Raw genomic sequence first — 26,618 nt, forward strand, 5'->3', positions numbered from 1 at the left:
ACTCTGTCAGCAAAAGCCCATCAATTTTTGCTTCCTTCTGAGAACTGTCTGATGGTCATACAGTGCCTTGGAATGGCCAGAAAGTGGGGCTGTGGATTGCTGGCTTAGGCCTTCAGCTGCCAGGAGCTGCTGGACCCTGGGAACAAGCCCACTGCCCCTGGTGCAGCTGGGGGGAAGAGATAAGGAAAGGGAAGGAAGGGGACTCTGAGCAGGCCTGCTGAGGTCTCTTCTGGGGGGATTCTTCAGACTGGATCTAAAGATTGTAGCCACAGGGTCTGGGAGCCTGTGGCTGCTCTCTCTGGACCTGGGGATTTATAGGGTTTGGTTTTTGTCCATCTGAGCTCAGGGAAACTGTTTGACCTCTCTGGGTCTATCTCTACTTGTCCATCAATAAAATGGGGAAGCTGCTTCCTAGATGGTGACTGGGCCCTGGCATCAAAGAAGAGTCCTTGAAACTGGAGAGACACAAATATTTTCTAAGCACCTACTATGTGCCTGTCACTTGGCTAGAACTCTGACACTAGGGCAGCTGTCACAGGTAGGGAGTTAGGAGCATTGAGTGTGCTAATCCCAGGTGTGGGATTAGCATGTACATGGGTGTACCTCTGACAAATATCTGGAGGTCTCTGAGCCAAGAAAGCAAACAGGGAAGGGCTGTGGCTGCTTCAAGTTTCTACATCTTCCAAGTCCATCACTAGCCTCATTTGGATATAACTGATGAAGTTTGAGTCTGACTTGGCAGGGCGGCGGTCCTGGCAACATGGAAGGTCCAGAACTCAGAGCTCATGTGCGGGTCTGGGCACTGGAGAGTACAGGAAGTTTACTCTGTGGGGCTGGAATATATGCAGCTACCCTCATCCACCTAGATCCTGGCCTGAGCTAGTGTCTCAGCTGGAGGCAGGGAGGGGCCGTGGAAAGCACCAGAAGACATGGGTTTATCTAGTCCCACTGCCTAACAAGCTATGTGACCTTCGGCAAGTCCTTCCCCGTTCGGGTCCTGGGTTCCCACCTCTCTAGAATGGAAGAGGTTGTAGCCATCTGTTAGGAGGCCTATCTGTGGGGTGGCTCCTTCTGGAGCACACTAGGACCTTGATTCCTGCTCCCACCACACCCCCTCCACCATCTGCCCTCTGACTTCCAATCTCAACTGGGTCACAGGAAGACACTTACTTGGGTGGCACTGAGTCAGTCCCATCCCTTCCTGAGGAAACGCAGCTGAGGATGGGAGTGTGGGCTCGGAAGCTAGAATGTCTGGGTCTGAGTCATGGTTCTGCTGCTTCCTAGAGTGTGACCTAGCAAGTCATTTACTGTCTCAGGACTTTGGCTCCTGCATAATAGCAGCTACCCACAGGGTTGTTGGGAAGATCAAATGAATCTCTACTATAAACGCTCCCAACTAGTGGTGGCTATAATAGTAAGAAGTTTAATAGTAAGAAGAATTATCATTAGTGTTATGCTGTGTGTTGCACCCTTAGCTTAGTTCCAGGCTTATTCAAATAACCATGTACAATCTTCTTCTACATGTTCTATGAAAAGCAGCAAAGATTGCTTCCTAATATGCAGCTCTTATAATGTCCTAATTGAAAGTTTATCCCAGAATTCACCATCAGGGGCACCTGGGTGGCTCAGTGGGTTAAGCTTCTGCCTTCGGCTCGGCTCATGATCTCAGGGTCCCTTGGATCAGGTACCGCATCGGGCTCTCTGCTTGGCAGGGAGCCTGCTTTCTCCTCTCTCTCTCTGCCTGTCTCTCTGCCTACTTGTGATCTCTCTCTGTCAAATAAATAAGTAAAATCTTAAAAAAAAAAAAAAAAGAATTCACCATCAGGGGACATGCTGTCTTTCTAAAGAACTGTTTTCCCTCCTTGTGGAAGCTGGTGCTATGCGAGTCATCCTAATTCCCTTCCTGCCCTGGCTGCCAGGAAGCTCAAAGTCAAATTTAAATCTCAAACACAGTAGCAAATATAGTTGGTTTATTCGCTTCCATTCCATTCCTGTCTCACTTCCTATTTGACTTTGTCTTGTGAAATCTTTCTTGTGTCTTGAAATGTTCTCTGGAAAGAGGTCATGCAGGATAAAAAGCAACTTAGTAATATTACTTATAAAATTAAGGTAGTTGGCCTAATAGACTTGTTAATCTCATTTCTTGAGCAACTCAGGCTTGGGAGAGGGTGAGAGGACACATGTTCAAGGAATTTCGGAGACCACCTCCTTGTCTGGGGAAATGAGGCCCATGGTGGTTATTTCTTATAAGCTATTCACTTTTTATTTGCTTGATTGAAGTAATGAACATAGTAGGATTATCTCTTTAGGCAGTGCATTAATTAGGAAAATGCCAAATCATAATTAATAACAAGTGTTTATAATATCCTACTAATGAAAAATCAGATTATAAAAATTGAACAAAACAATATATCTTATGGGAGCCCCTTTATCCCATAGTATGTGTGTGTGTGTGTCTGTCTGTCTCTCTTCCTCTGTTGTGTGACATAGGTTTGAACGACTTTGCCATCGTAAAGGAAAGAGTCATCAAGTTGATAAAGTCCTTGCCCAGAGCAGGTGCTCGGTTTCTGGAATGAAAGGATGAGGGAAAGTTGAAATTTCCCATTAGGAGTCTGAGTTCTGACTTTGAGAAGAGTGGGTCTCCTGCAGGACCCTCTCTGTGTGAATGGGACAGTGCTTCCTCGGTCCACAGAGCGGTGTCCCCATTCAGAATGCAGGGACACATTTTGGGAGGCCCTCTTAAGATCGGGCCTCCTCACTTGGGAAACATATTCAGCATCAGCCCCATGAGTGTGTGCACGATACTCTGAACCAACCCTGGGACAGGACCGTGAAACAGGAGGAGCGGCACAGATGTTAAGTCCTTCTCATGCACTGTGCAAAAGATGCAATCCAAGAGGAGACTGGGAGGAGGAAGCCTGGGGCAGCCACATGCAAGGTGGTAGCTGATCCAGCACCTACTCAGTGACCTTGAGTGAGTTAGTGCCTTATACCTTGTTTTCCTCAACTTTAAAATGGGCATAATCATGGCCTTTGCCTCATGGTGTCTTAGGAAGATGACATCTCAGCCCAGAGCTCGATGGGCTGTAAGTGCTCAATAAATGCTCACTGTGGTTATTCTCACTGTCAGTGCAATCCTTACGTCTCACATGAGGGAAAACTGGGGGCCAGGGACTCTGGGAGAGGCCCTGCCTCCTGGGCCTATGTTCCCTCACTTGGGTGCCCTGGGATGTGGCCAGGCTGCTTGTTGCTGGGTGGGGAACAGGGTCTTACCTTCATTGCTCTCGCCAGGTGGGTGGTAAAAGGACAGCCCCAGGGAGATGATGGCCGCGATTTCCAGGATGATCAGCGTCACATCTTGTAGTGCCTCCCACACCAGCTGCAGGAAGGTTTTTGGCTTCTTTGGAGGTATAAAGTTTTGCCCGAAAATCTGCTTTCTCTTTTCCAGATCTGGAGCGGTGCCCGGCAAACCTGGGGACAGAATGCAGAAAGGTTGGCTTGGGAGGCCTGGGAGAGATGCTCAGGTTTCAGGGAATTGTCCCAAGTGGGGACGGCCCTCCCCTGTGGCGAAGCACAGAGAAAGGAGGAACACAAAGCAGGAAACTTGCAGGCACCAGTTGGGAGCCCGGCGCCCAACACTCACTTCCGGCCTGCAGTGTGCATCTGGGAAATGCCAGAGACACCACGCAGTGGGGTGAATAGTAACCCCATCCCCAAATGATATGTCCACATCCTCATCCCTGGAAACTGTGAATGAGAACTTTGTTAGGAAAGTGGTCTTTGCTGACGTCATTAAGTTAAGGATCTGGGGATGAGATCGCCCTGATTATACAGGTGAGCCCTGAAACTAAGGACAAATGTCATTTCAAGAGACAGAGGGAGAAGACCTAGACCCAGAGGGCACAGGCTCTGTGAAGACAGAGGTAGAGATGGTAAGAGGCAGCCAGGAGCCAAGCAATGCCAGAGCCACGAAGAAGCCCAAAGAAGCTAGGAAGGGAAGGTGCTCTAGAGTTCTAGAGGCAGCACGGCCCTGCTGACACCTCACCTCCAGACTTCTCTGGTCTCTGGAGCTGTGAGGGAATAAAGTGCCCTTGTTCAAAGCCACCCAGTTTGTGGTCACTTGTTACGGTGGCCACAGGAAGCACATACACAGCACCAGGCCCACCTTGCACTGCACCCTTGCTCCTGTTCTGCATTTCCCCCTGCCCTCCCCGCTGAGCACAGTCTTGGAAACCTCTGCCTGGGTTCAAAACCCAGGCTGTGCCTCCAGCTCTCTGAGCCTTGGTGTCCTCCTCTGCGATGGCTATGGGGACTGTTGCTAGCCCATGAGTGGCTGTGAGCATCTCATGAGATAACCCACAAGATCAGTGTTTGTTGAGCACCTACTCTGTGCCCAACCCTGTTCCAGAGACTGGGCAAGAACAATGAGGGAGACAGGCAGAGCGCCCTCCTGGAGCAGCTGGCCGCACAGAGGACACACGTGACATGCTCAGGTGGCATCTGGGGGGGGGGCGTTGCAGACACTCAGTGGAGGCCAGTGGTCCTGGTCTATCCTGTGGACCAGTAGGCTGCAACACAGTCCTCATCACGCAGGGCCGGGACACAGTGGTCTGCTTCCAACCCACCATTTCTTCACTTCCAGATAATTCTGACTCACCAGTCTGATCCTTAGTCCCTGCTCAGCGACACTGGGAGGCTCCTCATGGCCTCCAGAATGAAGTCCACCTCTCCCAGCCTGGTGCTCTGGCCCCTTTGTCCGACCCCGAGCCTCGCGTGCAGGCGTATTTCCACCCCTTGACCCACCCCCGGCCACACCAGGCCAGTCCCTCTGTCGGTGTAGCTCATGTTGTCAGTGTGGCCTTCCCCTGCCCTCTGCCCCGCTCGATGTGCCTGTCCATAAGTCCTCTCCCACACTCACTGGCGCCAAGGGGTGAATGACCAAAACCTTGGCAAATCACCCTGCAGCCTTTGTGCCTTTGAAGAGGAGCCTGAAATACCAGCCATCATGATGGAATTCGGGTGTGTGATAGAGGACAGGCTCACGGGCTCCTGGGTGCCCTCGGACGTCAGCACTTCTCCTTGCTTCTCTCCTTCCTTCGATGCCACTCTGTATCACCCCAAGTCACTGGTGTACCTTTGCTTTTTCCACAACAAGTGCCCCAGCATACTTCCTGCCTTACTCACTGTTCACAACCCCACAAAGTGGCCTGCTGTCCATCTTCTCTGGGTGCCTCTGCTGACAAGAACTCCCCTCCACCCCAAGCGGACAGCAGCCCCCTGCCCTCACCCCTAGGTGGCCTTCAGCAGCAAGGCGGACCTGGTCACTAGATCTGTGTCCCATCTGGGCCGTGGTGTCCTGGGTGCAAGGACTGGTCTGCTTCCTGTCCCTCAGGTCCTGGCCCTGAGGCCACCAAGCACCTTAGAATCCTCCTTACCCACCAAATGCAGGTGACATGCCCAAGTGTTCTGAGTCTGGCAGAGGGTGTCATCACGAGGAATACAGCACAAGCAGTCCCCCACAGGTGGGCAGTGTCTGTCCTATCTCTGAGACCAGCCTAACCCCAGATCACCTGCAGCTTAATGAGGATACCTGGAGGGTGGGCATGGAGGGGTTGGGGGGAGGCATACCCCCATCAGACTTCTAGCCTCAGTCTATTCCAGAGAAGGGGGAATCTGGAGGGATCCGCAGAACAGTACCACTAACCTGCTGGGGTCAGAGTCCTGGAATATTCTGCTGCTACCATTATGAGGGTTTAGTGGTTTATTTTATTTTATTTTTATTTATTTATTAGAGAGAAAGAGAGGGAATGAGTGTGAGCAGGGGAGGGGCAGAGGGAGAAGCAGACTCCCTGCTAAGCAGGGAGCCCGAAGCTGGGGCTCAATCCCAGGATCCTGGGATCATGACCTGAGCTGAAGGCAGACACATAACCAACTGAGCCATCCAGGTGCCCCGAGGGTCCAGTGGTTCAATATCAGATGGTTTTAGGGTTCTAACAGTCATTCCTTAACTTATCCATTCATTCACTCATTCAACCTGTGTTTCTCAGGCCTCCACCTGTGAGCCCAGCTTGGTGCTGGGTGCTGCATGCTGGGAAGAGTGATATGAAGCAAACAGCCCAGAAGCCCATGGACATACGAGTTCAGTGGTCCTGGGAGTCCAACAACCTATGGTCAGGGGTACAGGGAGGCAGACATGTCCCCTGTCTGGATTCTAGGCACTGAGCCTCCTCTGATGCTGATAGTGAGACCTCCATGGCCAGCTTCCAAGAGCCAGGCTGAATGAGACCCTGTGGGGAAAGCCTGGAAACAGAGGGGCTTGCTCTGGGGGAGATCCCACACCAGCCTAGCAGTACAGGTAAGCTCTGGAGATCCAATGTTCTGCCTGTGCAATAAGGATGAGGGCTTCCAGAGCTACGTTATACCCATTTTATAGATGGGAAAACTGAGGCCCTCATGAGACCAGTCTGCTGTGTTGGAGCGGCTTCCAGGCCCTGAGAACTCAAGTCAGCCCTGCCTAAGCCCATGGCAGTGTTGCCTCTACCCTTCCATGCTGGAGTGGCCATCTAGGCTATCCACATAGAGAGCAAGCAGGCATGATACAGTATGACTCTAGGAACTTTAGGAAGTTTCCTTGTCTTCCCGCCTTTGTTCAATTCTACCTATAGTTAACATTTGAAATTATTCTACTTAGGCCCAATCCTTTAAATAAAAGCTCTGATTCCTTTAGAGTCCCTGCAAAGGGAAGCCATCCTCAGTTCTGGCCACCACGGTATAAATGAGTTTAGTTTTTTTCCTGGGAGTGGGTTTTGATAAAGGGAAGAAGGGAGAACTGGGGAGAGTGGTGGGCCTCTGAAGAAAGGGGTTATGACCAGTCAACACTGGCCTGTGATGACAGTTTGCTGGGCTTTGACTAGTCAGTTCCTTTCTCTGAGCCTCTGTTTCCCCATCTTGATAGTACAGGAGTTCAATAGGATGAGTGGGCCCTGAGGATCCCAGGGGTTCTAAGGTCTACAGGTCCTGAAGTGGTCCTGCTGTGGTCTGTTCATATCTGGGGGCTCTTCATAGGTTCGGTAAACAAGGGTTTCCTGTAGAAGCAGCTTGGCAATGTTGGGGCCAGCCTATCTCCTGGGCCTATCTTGATTGATTCAGAGAGAGGTGAGCCTTCTGAGGGTCTGTGATTCAAGTGTTCTGGAGTCTACAGGGTGACCAGTTGAAAATGTGGGTGTTCTCGAGTTCTGGGAGTTTGCTCATGGTTCAGGGGTTCTGTTGTCTAGGGATTCACAAGCTGGCACTGAGATTCTGGGTCCTGGGTCAGAGCACAGTGCAGGGGTGGAAAATCTGCATAGCTGGAGGACCAAGCAGGTTTTGCACGAAGTAGATGGGTAGGAGGCAACAGGGAGTAGTGGCGACTGGGGCTAAGTTCCTGTGGGAGAATGTGCACCCAGAGTGGCAGATCTGTCAGTCTTCCAAGAGAAGCTGGACACTTGGAATTTCATGTAAAATTTCCCCATTAGGAACAGTTCGGGACCAAATACAACATAACTGAGAGCTAGATTCAGCCCTGGGGTTGCTGGTGCAAAACCCTCAAGGCTATGGGGTGGGGAACATCTTCTGACTGAAAATTAACATGACTATTTTGGGGAGCAGAAACAACAGAAGGTGATGTGAGAGATGAATGGTGTTGGAGATTCAATTTAGATTAAAGATCATCTCACCACTTAGCATATTAAAAGTTAACATTCCGTGTCAAATATTGCCAGACAAAACCATCAAGGCCGTGAAAATTCAGAAACACAGTGCTGGCGAATTGATATCAGAAGCTGTGTGGGGCTGGGGTTTTCCAGTGTGAATGTCTTTTTGCACAAGAGGCAGAGGACAGAGTACTGAGTGAGGAGTCAGGTTTGTGGATGAACTTGGCCAGTAATTTCAACCCTAGGAGACTCAATTTCCTCATCAATAAAATGAGAGCAAAATAACCCCTAGATGGTGGTGAGCCATACACAGAGGAACGTGTGCAAAAGCTCTCTGTAAATTTACAGGCACAGTCATTGTGCCTTCATGGTGAAAAACCTCCAGCACTTGTGCAAATCCTTCTACCAGAATCGAAATTTGTGTGTTCTATTAGGCACGATAGGAGAAAGCCAAGTGCAGAGCATGGGAAATTTGGTTGTACAGGAATTATTTGTTGTAATGGCTACTTGTTATCATTGGCAATTGGAAGAACCTTCACCCCATACTTCCTCTGTATCCAGCTGTCCTGGACACAAGTGGTTTTTTGCCCCACCCTCCCAGCCTCTGAGACTTGCCCCTGTTAGTCCTCATTCCTTTGCCTGGAATGCAGTTTCCTTCCTAGCTCTTTTGGACCCAGCCCTGAGTGCCACAAATGGCAGCCTCAGGCCATCAGAGAGTCCTTGTTTGGTCAGTTGTGCACCTGCACCTGTTAACAGAATGATAATTTGTCATAGACATTAAAAACTCAGGTGATACCACATAAAAATCTCAATGTGTGGCTCAGGCAAGGATCTGTGTACGGACCCCAGGGAGATGGAACTTGTGACTAAGAGCTCTCTGACCCAAACACTGACCTCATGTGGCTCTGGGGACATGTTTGCTGTTAAGGAAAGCTCAGGGGGACAGTGAGTACCAGCTGAAATTCTTTCAGGAGTAGAGGGAGCCTTGGCATTTTTGGACGAGTGCAGACCCAGGGACCAGGAAGAGAAAGTGCAGGGAGGTGTCCTGGCTTTCTTGGAGGGCAGCACTTTCTCACCAGTGGGCTGAAGTGCAAGGATGTCTAGGGAGGGGAGAAGGGAGAGCACACTCAGAGGCTGGCCAACCTGCCATGGTGTCCTGTCCCTAGATGCCAGGGCCTCAGGGACTCTGGTTCCTTCTATCTAAAGAGGCTTAAGTTCCCCCACCCCTTCTCAACCCTTCTCAAGATAGAGAAAGTAGTTAGGATCCTATTAGATAGTGTGCATCCAATCATCCACTTGCTTATTTAGTCAATCAACAAATACTTATTGAGCACCTACTATAAGCCAAACATCGCACTGCATGGTGGAGACACTGCACTGAGTAAGACCACCATGCCAGGAAGGGTTTCCTGGAGGAAGTGTAATTGGGTGAGCTCAGAAGGAGTGAGGGTTAATCAGGTAAATGGGTTGGGGTGGGGGAAGAGGGGTTGACAAGAAGCAGAAGAAACCCCAAAGGGCTTGGAAAAGGCTGATGTGGCTGGAGCATCCCTGGTGTGTCCCTCCAGAGAGGGGGCAGATGGTCTCCACGGAGAGGACACATCTGTTTGGTGCCACACGGGTCATCATGTGATGTGCGGGTTATTAAATGAAGACTTTGGATCACGGCACTCCTCTTGTTGCCTTCTTGCCCTGGCCTGCCTGGTATCTCAGCAGTGAATTTGCAGTTCACCTCTTGGAGCTGCATGGAGGGCTGAGGGCCATGTGTTGTGCCTGTAAATCATAATCTTGTTCCTCCTTTTTTCCTTTGAATTTCCTTACTTCAGTCTCTTAAAATCTTTTTGTATGAGACAAACTTTTATAAGCTACTTTGGAGGTACGACATGCATAATTCATTAGGATAAAAAAGGAGAATTGAAGCAAGTAAAGTTGTAGACACTCAGAGGTCAGAATGAAGGAGCAAGATGATGAAATGGGGCGTATAAAATCTGACTGACTTTGGGGCTAGGTAATTGGGGGCAGGGCTCTGCTCTTCCTGGGTGTGGGGCATTGAAACAAGGCACTCCATGCCAACAGGCTGGGCTCTGTCAAAAGTAGGGACCTCTGGCCATCAGGAGGGGCTCAGAGGGAGTGTTCTGAGCCATCCAGATGATGTCTCAGTTCTTCTTTCCTGTTCTGAGACCTCCACAAGGCTGAGCATCCCTGTTCCCAGCAAAGGGGTACCAGAGGAGTTTTGGTGCTGTAACAAAACCTGCCCATTGAATCTGGCTGATATTTGTGGGAGGGGGGACATTGTCTGGCTGAGTGAACCTGCCTGCTATCTGCGCACATGATCACAAGTAAAAAGTAACTTTCCATCTGCTGTTGGGGTGCTGGTACCAAAACAAAGTGCTCCCCCAGATGCTGGTACATGGCCCTTATTGGCCCCCATAAACCATAGATGCAGCTGTTACCACTACCTACCATGCTACAACTAACTAACCACCACACTACTACTAACTACCATGCTACTTACTACTAACTAACACCACTCTACCACTAACTACCACACTACTACTAACAACCACGCTACCACTAACTATCATGCTCCCACCACTACCATTCCTCTGGGGCTGGAATGTGCTTCCTGAGTATTTCTGTCAGCATTGCTACTATGTGAGACTGTGTCTGGACCCACTAAGGCCGCCACACCACACTCCTACCTCTGTCCTGAGACTTGGTTTGGATGGGTCTTTACTTGCTGTGTGACCATGAATAGATCACTCTCCCTCTCTGGGGGACCCTCAGGTTATTTTGCTTGAGGATCAAACAAGACTCTGACAATGCTCTGTGAACTGTGAAGTTCTTCTTCCTCTATTGCGATCGCCCCATAACATACTTATGTACATTGAGGCACAGAGTCCTTTTGCTGGGAAGGCAACTGAGTCAGGCCCCTTGCCACAGAGCCTAGGGGTCACACATGCCCTGCTCCAGCCTGATCTAGTTGGGGGTGGGCTGTAGACACAGAACAAGTGCCCCACAGTGACCTTACCTGATTAAGCCAACATAAGTCATCGGCTTGCACAAGCCTGATCCTGTCGGCTCTGGGGTGCTTAGGAAATTTCAGATGAAACAAATGGTGAGTGCTCTCCTAGGAAGGCCAAAGGTGGCTTCATGGTCCTTATGTGCATTTAAAAACCAGAAAGGGTTCAGACAAGGGGATGCACTCAGAAGACAGGTGTGTGACTTAGTAGGTGAGAGAGGCAGTCCGTGCAGGTGCGTGCCCACTCAAGGGTATGGCTGTGTGTCTGTGTGCAGATGAGTGGCCTGGGTTTCACACAGTAGGGGGAGATCATGTGCTTCCCATCTGTCAGAGGCCAGGGAGAGCAGGCTGCTTACAAAGGAATCCCTGCTGGGATGTTTGGGAATTCACAATGTTCAAAACAAAATGGTGAAATGGCAGGAAAGACCTAAGTTTGAGCCTTGCCCAAGACTACCTTCCAGTTCTGTGACCTTGGGCAGTGACCTCTATGGTTCTCAGCAGCAAGTTCCTGGCACACAACTTGGGGATGAGGCTAGCACCACCTCATGCAGCCACTGCGGGGACAGAGTGCACTGAAAGAATGTGCTTGGTTGGACAGGCGCCTGGCTTGGGGTAAAGGCTTGATAAGTAGTACCTGCTACTGTTGCTGCAAGCCCCTAGCTCCTAACCAGTCCTAACTATCTCCTAACCAGCTCCTAACTTGGTGGTACATTGGCATCACCAAAGAGCTTAAAAAACATTAATGTCTAGGCCCCAAACCTAGAGATTCTGACTGAAATGGGCTGGCACGAGGCCCTGGGCCTTGGGAGTGCCGGTGGACGACTTGGTGGTTTCCAGACCAGCAGCTTCGGCCTCACCTTCGAGCATGTGAGAAATGCGAATTCTGAGGCCCACTCAGACCTACTGACTCAGTTACTCTGGGAGTGGGGCTCAGGCATGTGCATTGTGACAGCCCTCTTCTGGGGACAGGGTGGAGTGGGGGAGTTGGGGGGGGATGTAACTAACAAGCTAGGGGCTTTAGGCACGGAGCTGCCCTTGAGCCTCAAGAGCAACCCTGGCACGAGGGGGTTTCTGCTGAGGCTCTGAGAGGGCAGCGGCTTGTCCAGGTCCCACGACAGGTAGGGGACAGAGCCTGGGCCTGCCTTGTCTATCTTTCGCCTTCTTCAGCACAGTGCCAGCTCCCTCAGGGCTGGTCTCTCTCCCTGAAAGCTGCACATGCATGTTAGACTCACGATCTGCCTTGAGGCAGCAGAGGCGGGAAGGAGTGTTGTGGTTTGAGAGGCTGAGAGCCAGACTTGAAGCCAAGGGGGACATGGAGGCCATAGTCAGACCCTCTGCCTCCCACTGGTGGCTGAAGGAGCCCAGAGAAAAACTAGAAACAAGGTGAGGAGAGAAAGAGACCAGAAAAGGAGATTAGACCAGGAGTTCATGCTGAAGGTTGCCCTGCCCTGCTCTACAACCTTCCATGGCTCCCCATTCACGACTGTGACCAACTCTTATGCTCATGGTGGCTTCTTTGAAATTGTCCCAAAGGACTCGTCCTGCCTTACTCTCAGTCCTATGTTTATCCCACTGTGTTGCCAAGCTCTGAAACAGGTCTGGCATTTGCTGGCGTTTATCTGCTGTGTCTCGGCTCATCTGATTCCTAGCCCAGAAGGCCCACCCCTCCCCTCTGTTGAGCTACTTAGTCTTCTGAGACCCAGATGAAAGTTTACTACTACCTCTTGAAAGCCTTCCTTGATTTGCCTACCAAGAGCAATCCATCCTTCTTGTCCTTCCCTGAAAGCGTTTGTCACCCAGGTCACTCACTAACACACTTACTGGACATCTCTTCTGTGCCAGGTTTTGGCCCTGAGGTCCAAGGCCAACTGAGACCCACCCCTTGCTGCCACTGTCTTCTAGATTCTGATTCCAGCGCCCCCTGGAGGAGGACCATCATGTCTGGCATAGTAGGCCTTTCTGAAACTTCCCTCCCTCTCCTGCCTCTCTGGGGCCCTGACGTGGGGATGTGGGTGCTGAGGCTGCCTAGAGGGCTCTGCACACACAAGTGGCCACAGGCCACCTGTAAGAGCCACTTAACAAACCTGGGCTCAACAACCCCTCTGCAGAACAACAGCCCATGCCGTGGGGAGCCCCACAGTCTGTACTTGCTTCTGTCTGTAAGCCGCTATAGGCTTTGAACAGATCTGATGGCTCTTTGACCATGTCCATGGCCAGCACATGCATGATGTCTGGGTTTCTGATGGACGGGTGCAGGGTGAGGGGTGTCTCTCTGACATGTCATGGCCCCAGCTGGGGTCTTCTCCGGATACAGGGCCTCTAATGATTAATGATGTGGAGGCGGCCGTTTACCAGTTCATGGGATCCCACACAGAGCTGGCCTCTAGCCACACACAGGCACACAGACACGGTGTGAATGCGCATGGCCTTAGCATTGGCCTCTTTCTCCAGAACACACAGATGCGATGGCCACTAGCTTGTGTGTACACACGTGGACACGACATGGAAGGGAACCGGAGCTTGTGAGCAACCTATACGTTGTGTCCCTCTAACCACCTTGACACGCATGCGGACACGAACTTCTCCGCTGATTTAAATTCACTGGCTGTCTTTTCCCCCATCGGGCCATGTTTCCACCCCTCTACTCCACTGTAGGAATCTTACACCTGTAACACCTCTCTGCTCATGGCTCCAGAATCTCTATCTGGATAAGGCAGTGGGGATGTTGGGGGTATGGTGTGGGAGTGGGTGGTGGGGATCTGGTTGGGAGGTAAGTGGCCAGGGGCTCACCTTGAAGCTATAAACCCTGAGTAGGGTTGTCAGATAAAATACAGGACACCCAATTAAATGTGAATTTCAGATAAACAGCAAATATTTTTTAAAGGTAAGTACTATCCTGTATAATATTTGGGACACGCTACTAATAAAAGCATTAATTATTTTTTGTTTATCTGCAATTCAAATGTAACTAGACATCCTGTAGTTTTCTTTGTTAATTCTGGCAACCCTACCCCTCAGACTCCGCCAGTCCCCTCCTCTGGCTTCTCCTGCTGTTGGAATGGGACAAGTCTGTGGCTGGCCAGTCTCACCCTCCCGTTCGAGGAGGAGGGAAGCTAAGGCCCAGAGACGGGAAAGCGCCGTGGCCCAGATACAGGGTGATTCAGCAGCAGCAACTGCGCTGGACTCCTGATTCCTGGGGCAGGCCCTTTTCACCAAGGGAGGGGATGCTTATTTTGCTCAAAGGAATGCCGAACTTCAAAGAATTGAGCTTTATTGCACACACCAAAATGGTGGCCATTTCATATTCTCGCTCTGTGTCAATCTCACTTAAGAGATGTGATTCAGACTGTCCTGAGGTGACCTTTGAGAAGCTTTTATCTCATCCCCTTGGAAAAATGGACGCCAGAAAATCCATTTTTCTCTTCTTTGACAGTCTTAGTTGAACCTGGATATGGGAGAGCTTTTCATGAGAGGAGCTTCTCTATCTCTCCAGGAGGGGGCGCTCTGCACAGCCGCTGCCAAAGTTTCTTAGGTCCGGAGGAGGAAGGCACAGAGTGCAGTCTTGACCACTTACTGAGACCCTGGATAAATGGCACCCCCTCTATGAGCCTCAGTTTCCTCTTCCACAAACTGGTGCAGAGGGATAACCTAGCTCTGTCCGCTGAGGTGAAGTTAAAAGGAGGAGCTATGTGGGAAGTGCCTGGCACACAGCCGATGCCAAGAATCTGGCCAGAATACCCCTTTCTTCCCTTTGAACTCAAACCCCACCCCCATATGACACACCAGAGTGGCACAGAGTATTTATACCTTCTCATTGTTCTGTGATCACATGTGACCCCTTTAGTCCCAGAGGGGACTCCCTGTACCCCATTACACCCACTATACTGATACTGCCGACAGAGTCCAAGTATGTATTCTTTTTTAAAAAGATTTTATTTATTTATTTGAGAGAGAGACAGTGAGAGAGAGCATGAGAGGGGGGAAGGTCAGAGGGAGAAGCAGACTCCCCATGGAGCTGGGAGCCTAAAGCAGGACTTGATCCTGGTACTCCAGGATCATGACCTGAGCTGAAGGCAGTCGCTCAAACAACTGAGCCACCCAGGTGCCCCCAAGTATGTATTCTTATATGATCATTCCTTTGTATATGTGCCTTGCATTTACTTCTTCTGGCCATTTTATGGGTTTTATCCATTTTATGGTTGGACAAATCAAGGCTCAGAGAGGTAAAGTAACTTGTCCAGGGTCACAGAGCTAAAGCTAGGATTTGAATCCTGATCTTCGAGGGTCCACAGCTGTACCCTTTCCCTGCTGTGCCAGGCTGCCTGCTTCCGGACACAGCACTGAAATCAAAGCCAACGATACTACCATTCTCCTGTTGCTCTCGAGACAGCCTTTTGCTATAAACAGAGACTTGGCAATGGACAAGGGATAGCTTCCAGGGATGCCAAGCACCTGAAGGAAAATGGGAAAACTTACTCACCAGGCTTGGTGTTACTAAATATTGTGTTGTCACTGTGGTCTGGATTCCTCCATTAACATAAATAAATGTCTCATATTTTGAAAGGAAAAAAGGATATACCAGCCCTTCAAAAGCTACAACATTTATAGAAAAATGCATTTCTGTCTTTGGAAAGCAAACGGGTTAAATAAACTGTGGTACATCCAGTCCATAAAATACTATGCAACAGTTAAAAAAATAAGATGCATTCATAAGTACTCATACAGAAGGCTCTCCAAGACAAACTGTTGAGCGAGGAAAAACCAAGTTGTAGGGCAACATGTATAGTCTGATTCCATACATGTAAAACAGAAAACTCAACAAAACAATAGCTTATATTTCCTGTGGGTACATATATAGGTAACCATGTAGCAGAAGATCTGCAAGGATCTGCTCCAAATTCATGAAGGTGGAACCTCTGGGGAGGGAATAAGATACTATGGCAGGTTCTGTTGGTCAAGGGGACCCTCTTTTTGAGTGAAATATTTTAATTTTAAGTAGGAGAGTGTGCTCATGTTTTATTTGAAGAATTCAAATTTTGATTTAAAGGGGAAATCAGGGGTCCTTGGGTGGCACAGTTGGTTAAATGTCTGACTCTTGGTTTCAGCTCAGGCTATGATCTTAGGGTCATGAGATTGAGCCCCGTGTTGGGGTCCACACTCAGCATGGAGGCTGCTTAAGATTCTCTTCTCCCTCTACCCACCCCCACCCTGCTCTCTCTCTCTCTCAAATAAATAAATCTTTAAAAAAAATAAAGGGGAAATCAATATGTACTATAAGAAAATAAAGGTTTGTCTCCACATAACCTTTGGGAGGAGTGGACTTGGGGACTGATATTCTGGAGTAAAACCTTGGCTTCTCTACTTACTACCTGTGTGTTGTTGAGCAAGTCATTTCACGTCGTCTGTGCATGGGCTGTGGTGTCTAGCCCAGCGCCTGGTTGTGCAGATTAAAAGAAGGTAGCGAGAGTGACATGCCAGATACATAGTAGGTGTTATACGCGCAATGCCCATCATTTCCTCTCTTTCCCGAGTCCTGTCCTCATCTCCCATCAGGGTACTCTCCTTCCCCAACCCTATTTGTCCATGCAGTGGACCTCCTACACCCAAAGAGATGATTGTCTCAGCTCTGCTCACTCCCCTTCACAGCCTGCATATTGGTCTAGGCCACCATCACTGCTGTCCTCGCTAGCTTTGGTCTTCCCAGCCTCCCCACTCCCACTCTCAATATTCTTCACCCAGCAGCCAGAGGTATGTTTCAAAAGTATAAACCATAGTGTTAATGTCAGGCCCTTGCTTAAAATGCTCCAGTGGCTTCCACAGCATACAGGGAAAATCTATGCTCCTTGCCAATTCTGAAAGGTCCTGTACAGTATGGCCTTCACTTTCTTCTGAAGACTCATTTTTCCCTCCGACTGCTATGCTTCAGTGATACTAGCCTCTTCTCCGTGATTTCAGCAGAAGTGCTTTACTGCCACAGGGCCTTTGCACATGCTGTTCCTTCCGTCTGGAATGCCCTTTCCCTCTTTGCACCTAACTGAGCACTTCCTTTGGCCAAATCTATCCCTCTCCCTGCCCCTAGGTGGGAACTCATTTTGAAAGTTCTCACAACTCTCTGAAAATCCCTTTCATTTTTATTATGATTTCAATAATTAATAATGTAATTAGTTTTTCTTAATGTGTGAGTCCCTGCTGACTCTAAGCTCTATGGAGGCAGCAAGTGCATCTGTCTTGGTCTGATACTCAGTTGATAGATATCCAATAAATATGGGGCCTCTCCTAGACACTTGCATGGGGAGAAAGGAGGTAAAGATGGGGCACTGTGTAATTCCAAGACAACACCTGCTCTTAGACACTTGCAGGCTGAGGATTGAGAGGCCTGGGAGCTACCTGGGGTCTCCTCAAGTCACCCCCACCATGGCCAAAGCCGCATTGTAATCACCTCTGTGACCTCCTCTTTGTTGCTGATGGGAGGGATGGAGAAGGCCCCAGCCAGCCTCACAAAGGACTTGCGGGAAACACCCATGTCCAGCGTCACCCTGAGGCGTCCCTCACATTTGCCACTTCAGGGGTCTGAAGTAACGGCTGGGGAAACCATGGGTGAGATTTCACATCAGACAGAACCAGAAAGGTAGAGGCCTTCTTCTCTCTGACAGCAGCTTCTCTCTGTTGTTAAAAACGGCAGCTTCTTTGAGGACTAGGAGGCATCCCCTAGAAATAGATTCTCCCTCAGGATGAAAGAATTCTGGGAGGGGGTGGGGAATGGAGTGGGGGAGGTGAGGAGAATGATGGTAGTGCGACAGCTATAAAGCCAAGCAGAGAACGCACAAAGACCCCAGAAAGCTGAGGGTAACTCCCCGTGAAAGCTGTAAGCAGTCCCTAGCAGATCTCATGTGGGCATTCCTCTCTTCCCTGGTGTCTCCCTCCTTCTCTCACTCCTGGGATCGCTCCCAAATATACCATCGGCACCCCATCCTCAACTCACACTCTGTCCTGGGGGAACCCCAAAAAAGAAGACAGGTCAGTGAGACCTGCTTGACGAGTGCGTGAGACAGCCCTGGGGTCTGGCTTCCACCAATCAGCGGCCGCGCCCCTGCTTCCTTTCCACTGGGGGGCTTGGATTGGCTCCGGAAGGGCCCTTGTTGCTCGCCCATTCCCAGATCCTCCTGCACGCTTCTCTAGTAACCGTATCACTGATTCATGAAGCTGTTAATCTTTTATGAGGGGCCTTCTAAGGCTGCTGGGTCAGCCCTGGGGCCCCTCGCCTCCTGGAGGGTGCTGCCCAGGGATGAACGTGCATTGTATGTGTGGCACACACAGAGAGGGACCCACCAGGGAGCAGGGATGTCGATGATGGCAAACTTCTTACCCCCGGCCCTGCCTAAAGCATGCCATTCTCTCTCTGTCTGGCTGCCCTTCTGGCTCTCAGCCTTCCTGGAAAAGGTGCAGGGAGCCAACCTTGACCAGCCCCACTTTGACCCAACGGCACCTTGCTCCTGCCTCCTATCTCTATAGAGGTTATTACGTGGTATTTTAGCTGACCCTTCTGGTTACTTAATTTTGAGCTCCCGAAAGGCAAGGCCCGTGTCATTCATTTTGTGTCCTTTGTTAGAGATGGATAGGGTACACGCCCTGTGCTCGTGGAGGGAGGAAGGGTTGTCGCCGTGCTCAGTCACAGCATACGTATGAAACCCTCTGGTCAAACCACTCGTCCTCAGAATCGCCACGGACAACACTCAGTATTTCGCGTGGGCCAGGCTCTATGCCTTATGCTCTGCATAAGTTATGCCTAACTGCTCTGCCTTGTGTAAGCCCATTTCATCCTCCAACTGACTCCTTGTATGGGGAACTACTGTCACCCCATTTTACACACAGCTAGGAAGTGGTAGAGTTGGACTTGAATCCATGGAAGCGGGCATGCATTCTCTTCTGAATTGCTACAGTGTTTGGGTTCATTCATTCGGTCATTCATTCATTCAGTGCCTTGCAGCCATGAGCCCCCCTGTGCTGGCACAGCACTCCCTCAAGCGGTGGACGTATACTGCTAAGCAGAAATGGCTGTTCCCACCCTCCCTGGAGCTTTTCCATCCACCTGGAGGGCTAACTGCGTGTTGCTGTTACCATATGCTGTCTCCAAGTCTTTTGGAAGCAAGTAGGACATGCAGTTAATTTTGATCTTCTGGGATTTGAAGTGTGTGGTTATTGTGTCCTGTGATTAATTGTGATTCCAGCTGGACCACTTTTAAGTTGTGTGGCCTGAGGCAAGTAACTCACCTTCTCTGGGCCTCTTGGGTAATAAAATAGGAGCTCCTGCAGACCCTAGAGGCTGATGGGAGGATTATGTGAGGCAATGCATGGCACACAGTATTTGGCATAGAGCGGACATTTGGTAAGTATTACCTGAAGTCACCAGCTGAATGAATTAAACTACGTGAGGCCAATAGCCTTGTCTGTACTCTGTGGAGGAGGAGCCTGAGCTTTCAGTGACATAGCCAGGACTAGAACCCAAGTCTTGACATCGAGTCCCCTGCCCCTGCTGCTCCTTGCTGCTGGCGTGTGTGGGTGTCTCTTTTGGGAACAGTAGGCATTTGCATTCTGTGTCTGTCATTCACATTGATGCTTAACACTGTTGGAGGTTCTTTTGTAACTTCGATGCTCCGTGTATCTCTTCAATAATTTGACAAAGACCGCACCCCCTCCCCGCACTCCCCGTTGCTGCCCATGGGACAGAAAAGCCTCTTTCATTTCATATGCTAGATTCTTCCTGTCTGGCAGGGAGCTGGCTACTCCCTTCCCTACCTAAAAACTGGTCACATTTTCCCTTTGAGTGTTACTTAGAAGGCTGTTGCTTTGGGAGAGAGGGTTCCTTCAGCAAACTGTTTCTGAAGTTTTGCTAAATCCAAGCATTAGACAAGATTCATGTGTCTGGCCTTAAGAATTCAGTTCCTGGGATGCCTGAGTTTCTAGTCTACCCCTTGGGGACATTTCTGTTAGGAGGCAAGTCCATCCTCCTCTGGGAGAGAAGAGATAGTTACTCAGCTAACTGGCCATGTCCCTGCTCTTGCCAGGTTGAAGGCAGGGATGCTGGAAGGTCAGCTGTGATGCTTTCTTGAAAACTGGAAGGAGACTGAGAACATTCTCTCTCTCTAATTTTTAAGCTGACAGTCTGGAGAAGAAGGAAGGTTGTGGAGCCTGCCCACTGCTGGAACCATGGACAGCTCTGAGGCCGGCTGTTACCCTAGTTTGCCAGACTTGTGAACTCCCTGACGAGGTTGGTGGAGATTGTTCCGTTACCTGTAACACAGTCCAGCACATAGTAGGTTCATAACAAACAGGTATGGGCAGAATGGGTGGCTGGTAGGCTGCAGATCTCAAAGCAGAAGAAAAGCACTCTCCTTAAAGTCTTCACCAACAATAAAACTGAAATCAGTTTAGAATAGTTAAGCTTACCCAGAAAGTTACTGAATGTGCCCTCAGAATATTATTATTCATAAGAATGAATGCTTTGTCACTAATTGGAATGAATGAATAATTATAGCTCGGTGCTTTCACTTATAAAGAGTTGTTTTTTTAAAAAAAATAAACTCTTATGGAGTTTAAGTGTTTAAACTCTCTAAGTCTTTAAAGTCTTTTTTTAAAAAAGAGTTTAAGGCGTACAGAAGGGAAAGGTCATGGTTCTGACCTTGACCTTAAATGGTTTAAACCCTGACCTTAACTTCCAAGGTTCACTGCTCCCACCTCTGCTCCTTCGTTGCCCCCTTCTCTCTTTATTCTGACTGTCAGAGAGGGACTCTCTGAAGGCTTCCCTCACCACCACTGGGCAGCTGCTTCTCCAACAGGGGCAACAAGTAAGTTTCATCTTGCAAGTCAACCATGATTGATTAGCAGAGTCTACCTCAAGTTGAGTGTGGGATTGATGAACCTACACACGTGGGTTCTGGAAGTGGAGAATTGTGTTTACGGTATTTGCTGCGCCTCTTGTCTTCTCCCTTTCGATCCTTGGGCCAGGATTTCATGGAGCTCACAATGTAGCCCCACTTGGTTGTTTTGGCCAGGTTTCCAACTCAGCAAGTCTAAGACACAGCTCATTGAGTCCTTCAAATCTGTTCCTCTTTCTGGTCATACTGACCAGCCTCCTTGGTATTTCTAGATTTGGCCTTTTCTTTTTCACTCTTGAGATCATCATCTGAGTTTGGGCTGCCAGTATCTCTCACTTGGCTACTCTACAATGGTGCCTTCATGAGTCTCTGTCCTCCCTGCCCCACTGCCTCTGACCCACCATATATGCAGTTCTGACCTCCAATAAGTGTCCAGTCTCCATGCTAGAACTTTTAATGGCTCTAAATGCTGAACAGAGTCTAACATCTGTTTGAGAGTTAAGACCAATCACATTCATTCTCCATTTCTTTCTGCTTTGTTCATGTGTTTTTAAATAAACATTTTGTGATTGCTGTCATGGAAAAAGTCAGATATGTGTTGTCTCCTAAGGACACAAAAATAAATGACACATGACCTCTGCTTTGAGGTGCTCCCATCTGGGGTGGAGACAGACACCTAAAAAATTAACTCCAATCCAATATAACAAAACGACACTTGAAATGCCTCTTTTTCCACCTTTGGTTGCTTTTCCAGGCTGGGTCCTTCACCTTTCCTTTGGGGTCTGCCCTCAATGCCATCCTTCCCAGCATGTTTTTCTTCTCTCTCATGGCACCTGCCACCCTCCAGTAAAGAGTATGATGGCCTGTTTGGGTCCATCTGCTTCTACTCCCTTTCTACAGACAGGAGGTCTTTGTGTCATTTTTGTATAAGGAAAATCGTCCAGCACACAGTAAGACCCCACTAAGAGCTGAATTGATTCATTCCAGTTTTTTTTTTTTTTTAAAGATTTTATTTATTTATTTGACAGACAGAGATCACAAGTAGGCAGAGAGGCAGGCAGAGAGAGAGAGGAGGAAGCAGGCTCCCTGCTGAGCAGAGAGCCCGATGCGGGACTCGATCCCAGGACCTTGAGATCATGACCTGAGCCGAAGGCAGCGGCTTAACCCACTGAGCCACCCAGGCGCCCCAATTCATTCCAGTTTTTGAGTAAACCTCTCTCTCATGTGTTCTATTTGTCCTCTTCGACTCCAATCTGATCTCTCAGTTGGGTCATTCACCCCTTTGCTTTGGTGCTGGGTTGGGGCCAGACTGCATGGCCCTGCCGCTTACAGGTTGGGCATGTTAACCCCCAGGTGCCTCAGTTTTCCTATCTTTAAAATGGGGGTTATGCAAGAACCTTCATTATGTAGGTTAATGTGCTCAGAATAGGGTTTAATTTAGCATCTGGTAAAAGTGCGGACCTCTACAATGGTCACAAAGGACTTTCCCTAAATTTTGGCAAAAGGCCCTTCTCTTTATTTTTCCTTTGGGCTGAACCCATTAGGTGTTTGTTTAAAATAATCACCCTCTTCTGCTTCTGTCTACCTTGTATTTTGTCCCCCTCACTGTGAGTCCCTGGGGTTCTGCCTGGGAGGGTATGGGCCTTGAAAAGTTGTGGAAAGAGAAGGGTGGATGGAACAGTCACTCTGTCCAGAAAAAGCCCCCACTGCTCACAGGTCACACCTGATTGCCTAGCAACAAGAAACATACATCCTTGTAGCAGCTTTTAATTTTGTGGGGAAACAAAATGTTCCCAATGAATCCTCAAGTCACATTCTATTGAGTTCAAGTTGGCCTGAGGAACATAACCAAAATGAACAGAACAAAGCACCAAGGCAGGTGGGGTGGGCAGGGCCCTGTATTTAGAGACTGGGGCTGGGGTTCCCCCAGCGGGTAGGACAGATGCAGAGGCCCTCAACCAGGTAGGGGTTCAAAAAGTGGCCTTGCCTCTTCCTCTCCAGGAAGCCTATTCTCAGCCTGTTTCCAGCCCCAGCAGCTGCCTGCCTTAGAAGAAACCATGTGTACCTCCCACAAGCAGGCTCGGTGGTACAGTCCCTGCTTTCTCCTTTAGCTTCACCACTCAGGTCCCACCTCCCAGCCTATGCTGGGGCCACTCCCCACTCTCTGCCCTCCAACACACATGCAGCCTCCTCTCATTTTCCAGGTCTTCTCTGCCTCCTGATTCCAAAGTCTCAGAGGATCCACTCTGTTATCCCCAACCTCAACCCTTTGCTTATTTCCTCTAGATCATTTATTATGATGGATAGCCTCAATGATTTTGCTCTTTTCTTCATTATTTTGCTTGTCCCCCACACTGGAATGCAGGACCTACCAAATCAGTGATATTATTTTGTTCATTGCTGTGTCTGTCTCCAGGGCCTACACTACATCTAGCACATAGTAAGTGCTCAAGAAACATCTGGTGAACCAATCGAAAACCAGATGAAGGTCTCTTCCTGTGCCTGGTGCTTAGTGAGCCTTTCTGACCCTTGTCTCACTCCAGGCTTTTCTACTCTGCAAAGGAAGGTGAGCTGATACCCTTAAACCCCTACTGCTTTGTCCCACACCTACTGGAGGAAATTCCTTCTCAGAGATGTATGGCAAAAATAAAAATGCCCATAAACTAAACAACACGCAGAAAGTCATCATTCTTAGTACTTTTCAGGGTCAAAACTTTTGGACAGAGCTGGTATCATGCATCCCAAGAGTCTCTGAAATTCTAACACACAAAATAGGGATAGGGGAAAGCATATCTATGATATGAGGGCATCTGGAACACATTGAAAGAGCAGGGGTTAGGACCAGGCAGGCCTGGGTTCAGATTTCCCCCCTGGCAACTTGTTGTTCAGCAACCTCGGGCACACCATGCCTCAGTTTCCTCATCTATAAAATGGTGTTCATACTGGAATGACGATGTGGTATTTAAAGACCAAGTAATCCAGGCCACACCCCATGCTCAGTATTAAACCCCAGGGTGGGGACTCACCCCAGCCTCAAGTGGGGTCTCCATTAGCCTCCTATCTTGTGGCTGCACTTTTCTCATTAACATGCTGAGGCCTGAAGCATGGCTGGCTCCCTGAAATGGTAATTGTTAGGACGATTTAGGAAAGCCTTTGGGGGTGACAGAAAAGCTGGCAGTTCCTGATCAAACAGTCTGCTGTTTCACAGGCCTATCTGTAGAACATCAGAGGGACAGTTTTGCAGTCTGGCCCCGCGCTGACTGTCAAAAACCTGATCATTCCAAACCCCGGAGCTCGCTTGCTCACCACTTTCTCCTTGTCTGGGTAATTAGATCTCCCAGGACTTCAAGAGGATGCTGGCGGCTTCGTGCCAGCTCCTACGTCCTTGAGGCCAGCAAGGGGGCAGCAGGAGGCACATCTCTCTGAGTCAGATCCCAGCCTCTCCCTGGCTGGTACCTTCCCCCAGACCCGACTTCTGGGTGGGGATGAAAGGCACATACCTTTCCACATCAGAGAGAGTGGGAATGCAGGGAAGTCGGGCCAGGGTACGGGCTGGGAGCATGTGGCTTACTGGGGGCTTTGGCTAGGGCTAGTCTTCGATATTTCCGTGGTCCCCATGCAGAGCTGGGCGGTGGGTTCTGGTTGCGGGGAGGCAGGCTGAGGAGCCTGCAGGCCACACATATGCACATGTGTATACAATCCTCACTCATGTTTTCACTTACTCAGAATCCCACGAGGTGCTTGGGGTTTCAGAAGCAAATGAAACTGCCCCTGCCCTCAGGAAGCATAAAATCGAAAAGTCTAGGGTGGTTCCTGCCTACCCACCAGACACTCTATGGAAGAGAAATGCTTTCTTCTTTTAGGAGTAAACCAAAGTATGGTAATTTACAAAGCTAACCTCTGTGTTCTACAGTTTGCCTCTGCAGGGATTCTACCCCCCCGCAATGCGGCTTGCCTAGGACTTTTCCTGCATGCTTATTCCTCTGGGATTGGGCCAGTTTTGTAACCCCTTTACCTTACTGAACACTCAGTGGCCTCCTGAGACTTGGTTCTCTCCCAGCTGGTAGCTCCAGGCTCTAACAGACTAGGGGACTCGTTTTCTGACACTGTAACTTTTCCAAATAACATCCTGGCGAGAAAAGAGATGGAGGAAGAGGCACAAGATTGAGAAAGCTAGAAGACTCAAAGACAAGTCCCATCTCTGTGACCCATCACTGTGTGACTCTATGCAAGTCCTCTCTGAGCCTCAGTTTCTATACTATAAAACGGGAGGCTGAACATGCTTATCACCCAGGCCAGCCATGATATAAAAAGAGATCATGAAATGTTATAGTGCCTAACAGAGTGCCTGGCAGAGCCCAGGAAAAGGACACAGGAGATCTGAAAACACTGAACAGCTAGAGCCTGACCAGAACTCACCCTCAGTCAAATGTGGGGATGCAGCATGTTATTTGAGGCTAAGGTTAGATAACACCTCCACAGGAAAGCCCTCTTTGACAGCCCATCTCAATCGCCTCTTCCCCTGTGTGCCCTCAAAGTCCTATCCACCTGATACATTTTCTTGTTCATTTATTTGTTTCTGCATTTTTTTGTTGGATCCCTATAAATTTTGTGAGGGGAGGTATCTGTGTTCACTGCTATATCCCCAGCACTTAGGACTACATCTAGCATCACATAATAGGCACTCAATAAATGTTTTTTTAAAAGAGAAGAATTAAATGAATGCAATGATTCTCAGCCAGAGGATGGGGCATACTCCACCAGAGGATGTGTGAAATTTGGTGGGGATTAGTAAGGGGTAGGGTATCTATAGTCTCAACATTATAATTATTACTATTTATTTTCAGTTATCTTTAATTTATTCTGGAATCCCAATAAGACATCAATGGAAAGGCAAGTTCTGTGGTTTTAAAGGAAGCTCCAGGGACTCTCATCTCCTGTGGGCCTAGAAACCTGTCCTTGAAGACTCTGCAATGGGTGACAGCTGGATCACACCAGGACTGAAGGTCACAGTGAAGGATTTTAATTTTGTTCTAAGAGCAGTGGGTACCACTGGGTTTTGAGTAAATGGTGGCACAAGCAGATTCATATTTAAGTTTATTCAGGCCATGATAGGGAGAATATATGGAGGGAGAGAGGATATAAAAGGGACAGGCTGATATACACATTATTCTCATTTAATTTTTCTGGTAACCCTGTAGGTAGGCGTTATCTAAGCCCACTTTTCAGATGAGGAAACTGAGGCTCAGAGGGGGACTATAATTCATCTGAGGTCACACAGTGAGTGAGTTGAGCTGCTGACATTGGATCCTCAGTTGGTGCACCATGTCCAGGCCCTGCCAAACAGCCTCCAGCCCCCGGGCCTGGGATTCAGGCCCCACTTTCATAGTCCACAATGCCCAGACCTGGAGGCCCTTGAGAATGTTGCGGCCTAGAAAGAGGCAGGTGAGTGGGACCAAGACACCAGAATCAAGGTCATTGGAAAAGGATGGGTCTACCTGGCCCCACCCTGGCCCCGCTCTCTCTTATTTGGGCCTGAGCTCCAGTGTGTTTTGGAGCAAAGGGAAACTCTCAAGCTTCTGGGTCTGTCTGTCCTGCCATTGACCCCTGCATGTCCCAATTTCCTTCCCGAAAACTGAGCTCGGTTTTCCAGCCCTTGCTCCAACGTGGAGCATTCTGACCGGGGATCTTCCTCACGCTGCTTGGGGGGCCACTGGTCCTCAGATGACCCATCTCGGAACCACATCCCCACAAATGCAGAAGGAGACACAGAGAAAAACCATCACCCCTAAGTCTCACCCCTTAGCCCCAGCACCGGCCCCTTCGGGATGCTTCCTTTACGCTTCCCTTCCCTTGCATCTGTTTTTGTGAGGCTGTTGCCATGGTCACTGGTAAACCTCCCTGTTTTCATATCACCTATTTCAAGACCTCATTCATGCTACTTTGTGTTCTCGGTAACTACCATTTTCCACAGTGTTCCATGTGGCATACGGAGAAGCTGAAAATAGGCTTCATTGCTCTCCTAATACTGGG

At 49.2% G+C, this 26,618-nt stretch overlaps 1 protein-coding gene and 1 long non-coding RNA gene across 12 annotated transcripts in view; one reads left to right on the forward strand and one right to left on the reverse strand.

The window, feature by feature from the left end:
- Window positions 1–26,618, reverse strand: part of ATP2B2 (ATPase plasma membrane Ca2+ transporting 2) — a 365,479-nt gene that overhangs the window by 73,328 nt on the left and 265,533 nt on the right. For all 11 annotated transcript variants that reach the window (XM_045063309.1, XM_045063308.1, XM_045063310.1 and 8 more), the window contains one exon: window positions 3,274–3,471. In XM_045063309.1, coding sequence (XP_044919244.1) covers window positions 3,274–3,471 — 198 coding nt within the window. The remainder of the gene's footprint in view (window positions 1–3,273; window positions 3,472–26,618) is intronic.
- Window positions 17,276–25,653, forward strand: LOC106005506. Its single transcript, XR_001178904.2, has 4 exons — window positions 17,276–17,338; window positions 19,866–19,978; window positions 23,002–23,151; window positions 25,433–25,653. It is a non-coding gene; the product is annotated as an uncharacterized LOC106005506 (long non-coding RNA).

The sequence above is a fragment of the Mustela putorius genome, unplaced genomic scaffold (assembly GCF_011764305.1).
Source record: "Mustela putorius furo isolate JIRA1106 unplaced genomic scaffold, ASM1176430v1.1 tig00003850_pilon_pilon_pilon, whole genome shotgun sequence".
Taxonomy (NCBI): Eukaryota; Metazoa; Chordata; class Mammalia; order Carnivora; family Mustelidae; genus Mustela; species Mustela putorius.